The sequence below is a fragment of the Salvelinus namaycush genome, chromosome 25, assembly GCF_016432855.1.
Source record: "Salvelinus namaycush isolate Seneca chromosome 25, SaNama_1.0, whole genome shotgun sequence".
Taxonomy (NCBI): Eukaryota; Metazoa; Chordata; class Actinopteri; order Salmoniformes; family Salmonidae; genus Salvelinus; species Salvelinus namaycush.
In genome coordinates this window covers 18,720,984-18,734,443 of record NC_052331.1, presented here as the reverse complement: position 1 = coordinate 18,734,443, position 13,460 = coordinate 18,720,984, and the positions used below count along the sequence as shown (strand labels likewise).

The 13,460-nt window shown below is 42.9% G+C and overlaps 1 protein-coding gene across 2 annotated transcripts in view; it reads left to right on the top strand.

Annotated features, from left to right (window-relative positions):
• Positions 1-9,813: 9,813 nt before the first annotated feature.
• LOC120020404 (pre-B-cell leukemia transcription factor 1-like) overlaps positions 9,814-13,460 on the top strand; it is a 79,041-nt gene continuing 75,394 nt past the window's right edge. Inside the window, exons 1-2 of one of the 2 annotated variants that reach the window (XM_038964036.1) lie at positions 9,814-10,316; positions 11,299-11,372. In XM_038964036.1, coding sequence (XP_038819964.1) covers positions 10,132-10,316; positions 11,299-11,372 — 259 coding nt within the window. In that variant the 5' untranslated portion in view covers positions 9,814-10,131. The remainder of the gene's footprint in view (positions 10,317-11,298; positions 11,373-13,460) is intronic. The other variant, XM_038964035.1, reaches the window with a different exon arrangement.

The window sequence follows — 13,460 nt, the reverse complement described above, 5'->3', positions numbered from 1 at the left end:
ACAGGCTAACCGTGGAGAGTGGGAGTACGGGCGAACACCGTGTTACGCAGTAGAGCGCACGGTGTCTCCTGTACGTGTTCATAGCCCGGTGCGGGTTATTCCACCTCCCCGCACTGGTAGGGCTAGATTGGGCATTGAGCCAGGTGCCATGATGCCGGCTCAACGCGTCTGGTCTCCAGTGCGTCTCCTCGGGCCGGCATACATGGCACCAGCCTTACGCATGGTGTCCCCGGTTCGCCTACATAGCCCGGTGCGGGTTATTCCACCTCCCCACACTGGTCGGGCGACGGGGAGCATTCAACCAGGTAAGGTTGGGCAGGCTCGGTGTTCAAGGGAACCAGTACGCCTGCACGGTCCGGTATTTCCGGCGCCACTTTCCCGCCCCAGCCCAGTACTACCAGTGCCTACTCCACGCACCAGGCTTCCAGTGCGTTTCCAGAGCCCTGTTCCTCCTCCCCGCACTAGCCCTGAGATGCGTGTCCCCAGTCCGGTACCACCAGTTCCGGCACCACGCACTAGGCCTAATGTGCGCTCCCAGGGTCCAGTATGCCCTGTTCCTTCTCCCCGCACTAGCCTGAAGGTGCGTGTCCTTAGCCCGGTGACTCCAGTTCCGGCACCACGCACCAGGCCTACAGTGCGCCTCATCCGGCCAGAGCCATCCGTCTGCCCAGTGCCATCTGAGCCATCCGTCTGCCCAGTGCCATCTGAGCCATCCGTCTCCCCAGCGCCATCTGAGCCATCCGTCTCCCCAGCGCCATCTGAGCCATCCGTCTCCCCAGCGCCATCTGAGCCATCCGTCTGCCCAGTGCCGTCTGAGCCATCCGTCTGTCCCGAGCCATTAGAGCCGCCCGTCTGTCCCGAGCCGTCAGAGCCGTTAGTCAGTCAGGAGCCGCTAGAGCCATTCGTCAGTCAGGATCTGCCAGAGCCGCCAACCAGACAGGATCTGCCAGAGCCGCCAACCAGACAGGATCTGCCAGAGCCGCCAACCAGACAGGATCTACCAGAGCCGCCAACCAGACAGGATCTGCCAGAGCCGCCAACCAGACAGGATCCGCCAGAGCCGCCAACCAGACAGGATCTGCCAGAGCCGCCAACCAGACAGGATCTGCCAGATCCGTCAGCCAGCCATGAGCAGCCAGATCCGTCAGCCAGCCATGAGCAGCCAGATCCGTCAGCCAGCCATGAGCAGCCAGATCCGTCAGCCAGCCATGAGCAGCCAGATCCGTCAGCCAGCCATGAGCAGCCAGATCCGTCAGCCAGCCATGAGCAGCCAGATCCGTCAGCCAGCCATGAGCCGTCCAGCCAGGATCCGCCAGAGCCGTCCAGCCAGGATCCGCCAGAGCCGTCCAGCCAGGATCCGCCAGAGCCAGCCAGCCAGGATCCGCCAGCCAGCCAGGATCCGCCAGAGCCAGCCAGCCAGGATCCGCCATTCAGTCCGGTGCTGCCCTTCAGTCCGGAGTTGCCCCTCTATCCTGAGCTACCTCTCTATCCTGACCTACCTCTTTGTTTTGAGCGATCTCTCTATCCCGGTGCTGTCCCTTGTCCCGGTGCTGCCCCTTGTCTCGATGTTACCCAAAAAATTAAGTGGGTGGAATAGGAGGGTGGTCAGTCGTAGGGGGAAACGTAAGCTGGGATTGACTATGGTGGGGTGGGGACCTCGCCCAGAGCCTGAGCCACCACCGTGGTCAGATGCCCACCCAGACCCTCCCCTAAACTTTGTGCTGGTGCGCCCGGAGTTCGCACCTTAAGGGGGGGGTTATGTCACGTTCCTGACCTGTTTTCTGTTAGTTTTTGTATGTGTTAGTTGGTCAGGACGTGAGTTTGGGTGGGCAGTCTATGTTTTCTGTTTCTATGTTGGTTTTGGGTACCTGATATGGTTCTCAATTAGAGGCAGGTGGTTATCATCTCCTCTGATTGAGAATCATATTAAGGTAGGTGTTTTCACTTTGTTTGTCGTGGGTGGTTGTCTCCTGTGTCTGTGTTTGTTTGCACCATACGGGACTGTTTCGTTCGTTCGTCGTTTTGTGTAGTCATTTTCCTGTTCGTGAGTTCTTCGTGTTAATTAAGTTCTTATGTTCAGGTTCGTCTACTCCGTTTGTTGTTTTGTTTAGTTTCAAGTGAAGTTCGTGTTTTCGTCTTTACTTAAATAAATCATGTCATATCAAGACGCTGCATTTTGGTTTAATCCCTGCTCCTCCTCTTCGGATGAAGAGGAGGAGGAACGCCGTTACAGTGTGTTTGGCATCTACATGGCCACACAGCCGCCAGGATCTGCTGTTGTATGCCTAGCTTTTGACTTTTCATTCTAGGAGTGATAAAAAAAAACTGGTTATATTTTTCCAACAAAACTCTCCATGTTCTTGAGTTTGTAGAAGTATGTTGAGTACTGCATATATATTGTCACAGTCTTCCTCTGAAATGTCTATATTCAGTTTCTTTTCCCATTTTAATATAAAGAGTTAAGTCTTGTCTAGGGGCTATCAGGCTATGACAGAGTGAAGAGATTGTCTTGGACATTGCCTGTTTATATGCATTTCGTTTCACATGGATAGTCATTGGTATTGAAGAAGGTTCTGTAATTTTGATCTATTTTTCAAAATAGTCCCTTAACTCTAAGTATCTTAAGAGATCTTGGTTTTTCATACCATATTTATCCTTTAAATTCTGAAAACTTAAGACAGCTGCATCCTCTACAATGGTACAAAATGCTGTCATGCCTCTCTTAGCCCATTCCTTACATGCTTTATCATAGATACCTGGTTAAAATGTTGGATCAAACACAAACCATTTCAACATTCAGATTTCTTCTTCCAGCTTGTGTTGGTTCACCATCTGAAACCAGAGGTCTAATGTAAATAATGATATAGGATTAAGTATTCCTGTTAATGTCCCAGATGTGTCTTTATCCCCAGCTACAGTACAGACTGGATTGGGTGACCTTGAACTGCAGCCTCAATATCTTTCCATGTAGCACTGTATTGTGAGTCACACCAATACTCTAGTGACCTAAATTGTGCAGCTAAGTAATATTCCCTAAGATTTTTTATTAACTAGGCAAGTCAGTTAAGAACAAATTCTTATTTACAATGACTGCCTACCCCGGACGACGCTGGGCCAATTGTGCACCACCCTATGGGACTCCCAGTCACGACCGGATGTGATACAGCCTGGATTCAAACCAGGAACTGTAGTCACGCCTCTTGCACTGAGATGCAGTGCCTTAGACCGCTGCGCCACTCCGATGGATGATTAGGTAGTGCCATCCCCCGTTTGTCTTTAGGTAACTAGAGTTGAATATCTAATTCTTTGTTTCCTGCCATTACAAATTAACCATGATATTGACTTGTCCAACAGATTGAATTGTTTCAGGGGGACCTCAACTGGTAGAGACTGGAATAGGTAAAGCAATCTGGGGAAAATATTCATTTTAACACTCTCTATTTTAGAGCTGAAATCTAAAGGGAGAATGGACCATCTCTGTATATCTTCATGAATATGTAGGATAATTGGTTTATATATTTATATAGCTTTGAAATATCCTTTGTTAGGTTTACCCCTAGATACACAATATATACAAAAGTATGTGAACACCCCTTCAAATTCGTGGATTTAGCTATTTCAACCACACCCGTTGCTGACAGGTATATAAAATCGAGCACACAGCCATGCAATCTCCATAGACATTGGCAGTAAAATTGCTTTACTGAAAAGCTTTGTGACTTTCAACGTGGCACCATAATAGGATTCCACCTTTCCAACAAGTCAGTTCATCAAATTCCTGCCCTGCTAGAGCTGCCCCGGTCAACTGTAAGTGCTGTTATTGTGAAGTGGAAACATCTAGGAGCAACAACAGCTCAGCTGCGAAGGGGTAGGCCACACAAGCTCACAGAACGGGACCACCGAGTGCTGAGTGCGTCTTTCTTCGGTTGCAACACTCATTACTGAGTTCCAAACTGCCTCTGGAAGCAACATCACCACAAGAACTGTTCGTCGGGAGCTTCATGAAATGGGTTTCCATGGCCAAGCAGCCACATACAAGCCTAAGATCACCATGCGCAATGCCAAGCGTCGGCTGGAGTGGTGTAAAGCTCGCCGCCATTGGACTCTGGAGCAGTGGAAATGCATTCTCTGGTGTGATGAATCACGCTTCACCATCTGGCAGTCTGACGGACTAATCTGGGATTGGCGGATGCCAGGAGAACTCTACCTGCCCCAATGCATAGTGCCAACTGTAAAGTTTGGTGGAGGGGGAATAATGGTCTGTGATTGTTTTTCATGGTTCGGGCTAGTTCCAGTGAAGGGAAATCTTAATGCTACAGAATAATGACATTCTAGACGATTCTGTGCTTTCAACTTTGTGGCAATACTTTGGGTAAGGCCCTTTACTGTTTCAGCATGACAGTGCCCCCATGCACAAAGCAAGGTCAATACAGAAATTGTTTGTCGGTGTGGAAGAACTTGACTGGCCTGCAAGAAACCCTGACCTCAACTCCATCGAATGCCTTAGGGATGAATTGGAACGCCGACTGCGAGCCAAGCCTAATCGGTCAACATCAGTGCCCAACCTCACTACTGCTCATGTGGCTGAATGGAAGCAAGTCCCTGCAACAATGTTTCAACATCTAGTGGAAAGCCTTCGCAGAAGAGTGGAGGCTGTTATAGCAGCAAAGGGGGAACCAACTCCATATTAATGGACATGATTTTGAAATTAGATGTTCGATGAGAATACTTTTGGTTATGTAGTGTATTTAACCTTTTTGTAATTCCATTTGAAAACAACTATCTTTTATTTTCTGCGATGGGATGTAATTAAAGCAGGGAATTTGTGTCTTGTGTACATTAAGGTGTGGCTGTGTTCTTCATTGCTGGGTCGGTGAGTAGTTTCAAGCTGAGCCCAGGTCTCTCTCTCTCTCTTTCTCTCTCTCTCCCTGTATGGGCCCCACTTTATTCATGCCTGAGGAATGCTGGTAGCTGCAAACAACAGATTTTTTCATCAAGGTTACTTCCTGGAGAGATGTATTGTTATGTACTTTACAGTCATGGCTTTCTACATAATCCTGCTTATAACTTGTCTAGTACTGTCCTGACCTGCAGTTCTGTGCAGTGAGTTGTTTGACCTTGGTAATGTTAGGTGGGTATATGTAGAGTCAGCATCCATTTGGTTGTGTAGCTCAAAATCATAGGGATTTTGTTCAGGATGATTCAATACCAACCTGAGCTCTATCAGAATCTTTATGGTCTTTTTTTCCGAACATAATCAAATTATTTGGCTGGAGATGATTTTGTATACTAATAGTATATTAAACTAGATCCTATTACTGTTGGGAATATAGAACTGCTTGAATATGGGAAAAAAAGTTGTATTACAAAAACAACTCTCCCCATTTATGTTTGAAGGAAATATCTAATATTTATAAGAATGTTATTTTCAGTGAGCTTCATTTGCAATTCTAATCAAATCCGGCTGAATATTTTTGGTGAGCTTATGAACGCTGCAGCAGCACATTAGGTTTTAATAGAGGGGAATGCGCAATGTCAGTAAAAAAAATAATTACGGCTCCACTGCTGTTTTCCTGAATTTGTAAGTAGGGTAGTGCCACAAACAAGGTCTTGTTTATTCAGTTCCTGTTTTAAGATCATTGTTACAGTATACTGTATGTGGATAAGATGCTTTTCTGAGAGATATGTATTGTAGCTAACTAACTCTACAACTAGCCTATAGCTCCAGTCATTCTGTCTGATTTATTCTGAAAACATTGAAGTTATTAACGTTTTAAAATGTATCCCACTGACTTACTTAAAACATAATTTTTTAACCTTTGTTTATCCTGGAAGTGCCATTGATGTCAGGAGACCTCTTTTACGAAGGAGACCTGACAGGAGGGAGATGATACACATATCTGAAAGGCATTATTTTCTGTTGTACATTAGTAAATTCTGAGAATAGACCCTTCAATAAGCACTACCCCTCCAGATTACTGTTGCAACCTCGGACAACATTTTCCCGGGAAGCCCAATTCCCCCTTCTAACCACTGGCAAAATCCCCTCACAATGATAGGAAACAGTGTTTTTAATACACAATGAAATTAAACACAGAAAAGCCTTTCCTAATCAGGAAACTATCAGGTATGTTGTGGTGGACTCTCATTACAATTGCTTCATGGTAACCTGGTAAAATTCTGTTTGTAGTGTGGCTAACCACGGTATGGCTCTGAATTCACTGTCAGCGTGCAGTCAAAGCTACAACCACTTTTGGAGCAAACTAGTGCACTCAAATCCTATCCTGATGTTGACAGCAGATGGGAGTTGTATTAATAACATGGATAACTTTGCTAGCTAACATACTTTTTGAGAAAACAAGTTATATTAAGTTGCTAGCTAGATAGCTAGCATTGGCAACGTTTGGTGGTCAATAAGACTAGGAGCTAGCTAACCAGCTGAGCTATCAAATAATGTAACAAAAGTATAATTTCGGATTTGAAAAATACTCCAACAGGCTCTGTATTTCAATAATCACAGTAGCAAGTACCCCTGGTGCACTGTTAAATTATTTAGCCATTTAAACAATGTATTTTCTGAAGAAAACGCAGTTTTTCCCATGGTCTCACTGGCTTTCATGTGTTTCAAACTGAGCTTAACAGAGGTGTCGGACTCAATGACATTTGCTATCAATTGGAGCGCTTCGATTGGTTGCCCAAAAGTCTGGGTCAATTGAGAATTCTGATGAAATGAGAATGCCCTCAAAGCCAAGGTTTGGAGGATATATTGGCACAGGTTCGTAGAGGGCCGGCAAACCGTGCCAATATATCCTACAAACACCGGCTTTGAGGGCATTATCACTTACCAACATATTTAAATAATGATTGACATAATTTCATTAAAAACATTATTTTGACGAGTTTATTCATACTATTTAATCCTTTAATTTAATCCACAAGATATAGTCCCGAAACAAAATCTATAGTTGCTACCCAAGCCGGCTGGTCGTTTGTTCTATTGGTTCGGTTGCCAGAGAAGTGACCTAGTCGTTCAGTCTTTTTGTTCTGTATCTATGGACGTGACCCAGTTGTTCGTTCTAAATGTTCCATTGCCATACTGGCTGGCAACATTCTTATCCCTTGCTTGCTAGCTAGCCAACTACGGCTAACTTACAGTCACATCAAACAGCACAGACAGAATAACAACAGTAGCTGCATTTGTTTAAGTTGTTTTCTAGTGATATTTATTTGGATACATCCATAACAATGAGCTAATGAGGCACGATTTCGCCTGGCATAGAAAATGTGCTCACTCGTCAGGACACTGTTGTTCAGAGGAGCTAGCCATCAACACAGCGAACACAATAACTTCAAACTGAAGCTGGAAAGACTGCAAACTAGCTTTTTGTCAATGGACATTTCTTTGTAGATATCCATAAAAATGATGCCAGCTGATTCATAATTTTGACTGTTATTGTAGCTATTGTTATTTTACTGCTGCTCTTCATTACTTTGTTACTTTTATTCTTATTCATTTATTTTTTTTAAACTGTATTGTTGGTTAGGGGCTTGTAGGTAAGCATTTCACTGTAAGGAACCTGTTGTATTCAGCACATGTGACTAATAACATTTGATTTGATTTGATTTTGACTGGCTGAGAAATTCTGCCTGCCTCTCTCTCATCCCGACTCCCAGCCCCTACACGTTCATTACTATTGGACAGTTGGAGATCGAATTTGAATATTGAAACAATCTTGCAAATGTCAAAGAAACAGACAGCAAGGTTTATACAAATCTCCACTGTTGAAAACTAAATGTTAGTCTAAAAGAAATGTGAGATAATGTCTAGATGCTTTTTATAGTGAAGATCAAGTTTATAACTTCTCTGCCTCTGCTGATGAGACAGTGGATTCTGCAGTCAGATGGAAAAGAGTAAATAGGTATTTTAACGTCATAGATTTAGCCGGTGGTAATTTGTGGAATAGACACCGGCTGGAATGCGCTTTTAACCAATCAGCATTCAGGATTAGACACACCCGTTGTATAAATTTGAGTGGAACCTGTGAGTGACTGAGTGACATACGTGGTTCACCATTATGGGATCAAATTCCATTTAAATTGAAAGGCTATTATGCACAATATTACACAATAGATTTATGCAACACTATTACTCCACCTCAAGGCTCTTTAGGAAGAGGTACGTTATAGGTACGTCAAAGGTACGTTATGTTCATATGGCAGAAATCCATCACAGTTTTGTTCACATAAAGGGGCATATGTGTAAAGAGAGGGCAAACTCCTGAGTGTAGTGTCAGGGTGCAAGGTTAGAGCATGAGCCTAAACTGGGTGTGTGGTCCTGCAGTATAGAGACCAGACCCACACACACACACACACACACACACACACACACACACACACACACACACACACACACACACACACACACACACACACACACACACACACACATATATATATATATATACACACATACACACACAGTTACACACACACACACCACTTCCCCCTGCCCCCTGGGACAATTACTGCCTCACCTTCTATTCAGGACTTAATGAGAAAACGGACTGATCGATTTAACTCCAGCCATAACACGAGAGGAGGCCAGCACGGTGATAGCATAGATCAATTGTGCTGCTGTGAGGTATCCAAGACATCTAAAACACCAGCAACCTGTGTTGAAACAAATACTGTTTCCAAGATTATAACCATGTTCTTTCAGTAGTCTTTATAACATGGTAATAACATCATAACAGCTCAGTCTATATCTATATAGACTTAAATAAATAGATTTGTAGTGAATATCTGTAGATAAATGATCAACGTTAAAGCCAAATCAACGTTATTAAAGACAAAGGTGTCTCAACGCAATATTTTACAGACTAGTACCTAAAACAGCTTGACCAATAAACATTCAAGTGGGTGTGGTCTGGCACATAAATGCATATAAATCAGTCAAAGATATTTCTATTGTAACATCATTTGGTACACATGTTGCAAATACTGTCAAGACTTAACATATACAAGAACATTCATATCGACCTAACAGTGGAGCTATAATGGGAACATGTTCATATCTCTCGATCTGTTTGACTCAGAGTGATGCAATTTGGTACACATGCTCAGGGATATGAGTCTAGCTAACCCACGCGATATCTCAGACTTCACTTGCCCGAATTTGACAAAACTTGGGTGAATGATATGTGGTGCCATAGAGATCTGTTGTTTACAAAATTGCACTGATTGGCCCATGGGGGGGTGCTGTATAATTTGTGGGGGAAGACATATTTACAGTTGCCTTGTTTTAATAAGCAATAGTCAGGTGAATCTGAAATGAAAGAAGACAATTCATTTATTTTAGATGGGGTGCCTGTTCCTTGTGACATCAGGTACAGAGCTTTGGTGCCAAGCCCAAATATTTATTACATATTCAGTCTCTATCCATCATTGTATTGCCACCACGTCCAGACCACTGAGCTGTTAAAGAAGGTCCAGACCCAGTGTTAACGCTCACATTTTATGTTTATTGCCGCGTCCCGAAAAAGATGATTGACTTTTCTTGAGGAGACGGAGGTGGGACTTATGCCCCCTTCTTCTCCAATCGTGGCTCAGGGGGCGGAGGCTTTTATTCCATACTCTGGTTGTGTGTCAGTTGCTACAGACATAAGCGAAACAATAACAATTGGTGTTACTTTCACTAACCCTCTGAGATTGTGACTGTTACATGTTCCGTCCATCAAGCTTTTAAGGAAATTGGGAAAGGCATATAACGTGCTCTGTGCACGTCAGTTTTGACACGATTTGAAACCCTTTAAAGTTGAATCTACTTTGTTTCTACAGTAGCTGTGCAGGAGTGGCCAGAGCCTAAAGCAGCTATTCATATCACATTTCAACCAAACCAGCTGGGAGAGAGAGAGAGCGGAGAGAGCGGATAGAGCGAGCGTTTGTCATTATCTTTCCCTTTCCGATACAGGAAAGCTTACCAGGGAGAGAGAAAATAGAGAGAGAGAGAGAGAGAGGGTGAGAGAGGAGGAAAGAGAGAGGGATCCAAAGGAATTTCTAAGGATATTTCTTCTGTTGCCGTGAAAAAAAAGTGCTGGTCAGTTGGGGGCGAGGCGAAGAGCGCGGTCAAGGATGGACGAGCAGCCTCGGTTGATGCACTCACACGGCGTGGGAATGGCCCGACACCCCGGCCTGGCGCAAAATATGCAGGATGGCACAGGAGGGACGGACGGAGATGGAAGAAAGCAGGACATTGGAGACATATTACAGCAAATAATGACAATCACAGACCAAAGCCTGGACGAAGCGCAGGCCAGGTACGGTGGCATAGAAAATTATATTATTTTCAAAGTAATACCAAGATAGCATATTTATGAATTAAGAAATAACTACTGTAGGCCTACATTGTAATAATATGATGTGCATTCATGCTATCCAACGAAAACAATTACGCCCACCCGAACGCAACAACTGCTCGTAGGAAATAAAGTGCGTAACGTTAATCTACCTTCAACCGACCAGTTTTTATTTTGTGAAAGTTAACTTTTAAATGAACAGTGTCATCAAAAATGTAAAAAAATGTATGACGATATTAAACTACTGCAACTACAACTGAGCGGGGTGCATCCTCTCCCAATTTCCAATCGCCTTGTATATTGTTACATATGAGATTACACAGTAATTCCCCGCTGTGTTACATGTTGGGGGTGCATTCCTTTTGGATACTTTGTTTCTTTTTAGCCAACGGCAATAAAGGTTATCGCAGCACCAGTGCTGCGCCTCGAAATTCAGACAACGATCACATCTATTCGTGTTCCTGTGCAAGAATAGATTACATAGGATAGATTGGATCATATTCATTATTGACATCCCACCGTGAATTAAAATTGAAATGACCCGTGCTATTCATGTTGATTAATCTTAGTGGTTATAGATCAAGTGTAGTGGGACGACAAGTGTTCCAAGTGTGGTTTGTTGAGACAATGGAGACACTATAAAAGTACATTTTACACCAAAGTGTTTTCTCTATTAAAGAATAAGACTATGCTATACATTAGTTCTTTAGTTTAGATCACTGTGATTGAAGGGTTGTTCAATACTACATTCAGAATAATATGCATTGTTAATATCAATAGCAAGGATGGGCTTTATTCTTCCTTATCAAATTGACAGTGATCAAACAAGTCTCCTCATTTTAGATATGATACAATTCCATGCAGAACACTTTTGCAGTTATTACTATTTCCTCATCTTATTGAATTTGGTTATAAAGTTGTGTGTGTTTCCCCTTTTTTATAGGAAACATGCACTGAACTGTCACAGGATGAAACCGGCTCTCTTCAACGTCTTGTGTGATATAAAAGAGAAAACAGGTAAGGTGAAATTCTACCACATTGAAAGAATAACTTGTATCAATCTTTTTTTCTCAAACCTTTTTTCTTATGTGGCATTTTTATGAAGTTATTATGGCCAAAACTACTTATTATTTATAGCAACCATATTTTGAACATTATAATATTTATATTACATTTCTAAACATACTGTATGTGTTCAGGAAGTTAACCCATATTCTTAACAATATGGTTCTACAATGCAACATGGTGCTTTGTGGCATCCTACTGTATCTATGTGTATTACCACACAACCAAACATCCTTATGTGTGTCAGTCAGTGAGCCAAAAGCAGACACACACATTCGGAACAGACAGCAGAGAAGAAAGGTCTTTACTGTACAACCAAGGTGGTGTCACTGAGACATGTATTAGGGCTGCACTAATTCACTTCGTTCTGTGTCATCATATTTTTCCTTGCCAAGTGTGATGCTGTTTGTTTGTGACACGCTGTGAGTGTTTCTACATGCTGATGCTGGCCAGAGGGATTTTCTCTGTTTGGGTTTGAAGCGAGGGTCAAAGTCATGTATAAGAATCTGTGAAATATAGGCACTTAACACAATATTAAAAAGAAGAAGCACTTGTCTCTGTTTATAAAAGAAAGTATGTGACTATTCTTGGAAAAAGTCCAAGTTCTAGCCTACTAAAGAGATATGTAGAAAATGGAAGTCAAACCGCAATCTAATACATATCTCTGAAGACATATCTCTGAAGACATATCTCTGAAGACATATCTCTGAAGACATATCTCTGAAGACATATCTCTGAAGACATATCTCTGAAGACATATCTCAGAACATGCCTTTTAACGGGATACTCTTTTGAAATTGTTAGAGGATGTTATCACTCACTCTGACTTTAACGTGGAAAAATGTTTCCAGCGACTATCATGACTGTCTGTAGCCAGCCAAAGAAATAAGAAAACAAATGGATTCAGTAAAGGAGGCCGTGTTATATCGTCTTCCTAATTTGCCTCTAAAGGTTAATTTACGGACATTTCATTACTGTGAGTCACTCTGGTACAGTGCTTCAAAAAAAGACGGGTTATTAACAGCGAACCCTGTGTGGTTTTCATTTTAGAAAAAAGGAGGGAGAAGAAATTAAGTCCAGTTTGTGAGAAGCCAGTGAGGTTTGGCCCCGGCCCCCTTCCTTCTCAGAGGAGTATGCTTAGAGTAGGGAGAGAGTTATGCCTGTTTTTTTTCAAACTGCCTGGCGTCGTTCTGGGTTCAACCAGAGTTCGTTTCCAAAATGAAGAAGAACAAAGTGACTTGGACCTTTTCATGCCCCCCCCTTGCTTCTCTTCTCTTCCCACTGTTCCTGGCAGGAACATAAGGGATTCTGACTATAATGGCTCTCTTTGCCTACTTAAACTCTCCGTCTTAATTTAGAGGTAAAAAATGCTGTTGAAGGTAACATTTCAACATAGATTTGCCATGTTGTTTTTGTAGGTTTCTACTCCTATCTCTTGAGTGGATTTAGTTCTGCTAATGTTTTGGCCTCTATCCAGTATTAGCTTCCTTTGACAGGGTTTCAGTTGGGTGGGCTGAATTCAATGTACTTGGCCCCTCAAGATAAAAGCACCATGGGGGAATCCCTTTTGAAGAGTTTACTGGTTCGCACACGCAAACTCACACATGCACGCAAGCACACAATGTCCATTGAGGTGTTGTTGTTACTCAAGCGCTGCATGCCTTGTGTTGCTGGGGGAAGTCATACTAAATTCTCGGTATACTGTTGTTACATTTTATCCTGATGCTTTGTCACGTTATAGTCATCAAGTCCAAGCTATGAGATGTTTCACTCTATAAATGTAGATGTGTTATCAGCATCAACATCAGCATGTGGCAAATGTATTTTAGTGCAAAAAATAAAATGTTATTGGTCGAGAACCCAGTTTAGCAGATGTTATAGCGGGTGAAGCGAACTGCTTGTGTTACAAGCTCCTAACAGTGCAGTAAAATGTCAAACATGTACACAAATAATAAATAATCAAAAAACGAGAAACGAGAAATCAAGAATGTCAGGATGAATCCAACGCTGTGTTAGTAATCCAAATGCAATCTTTGCATA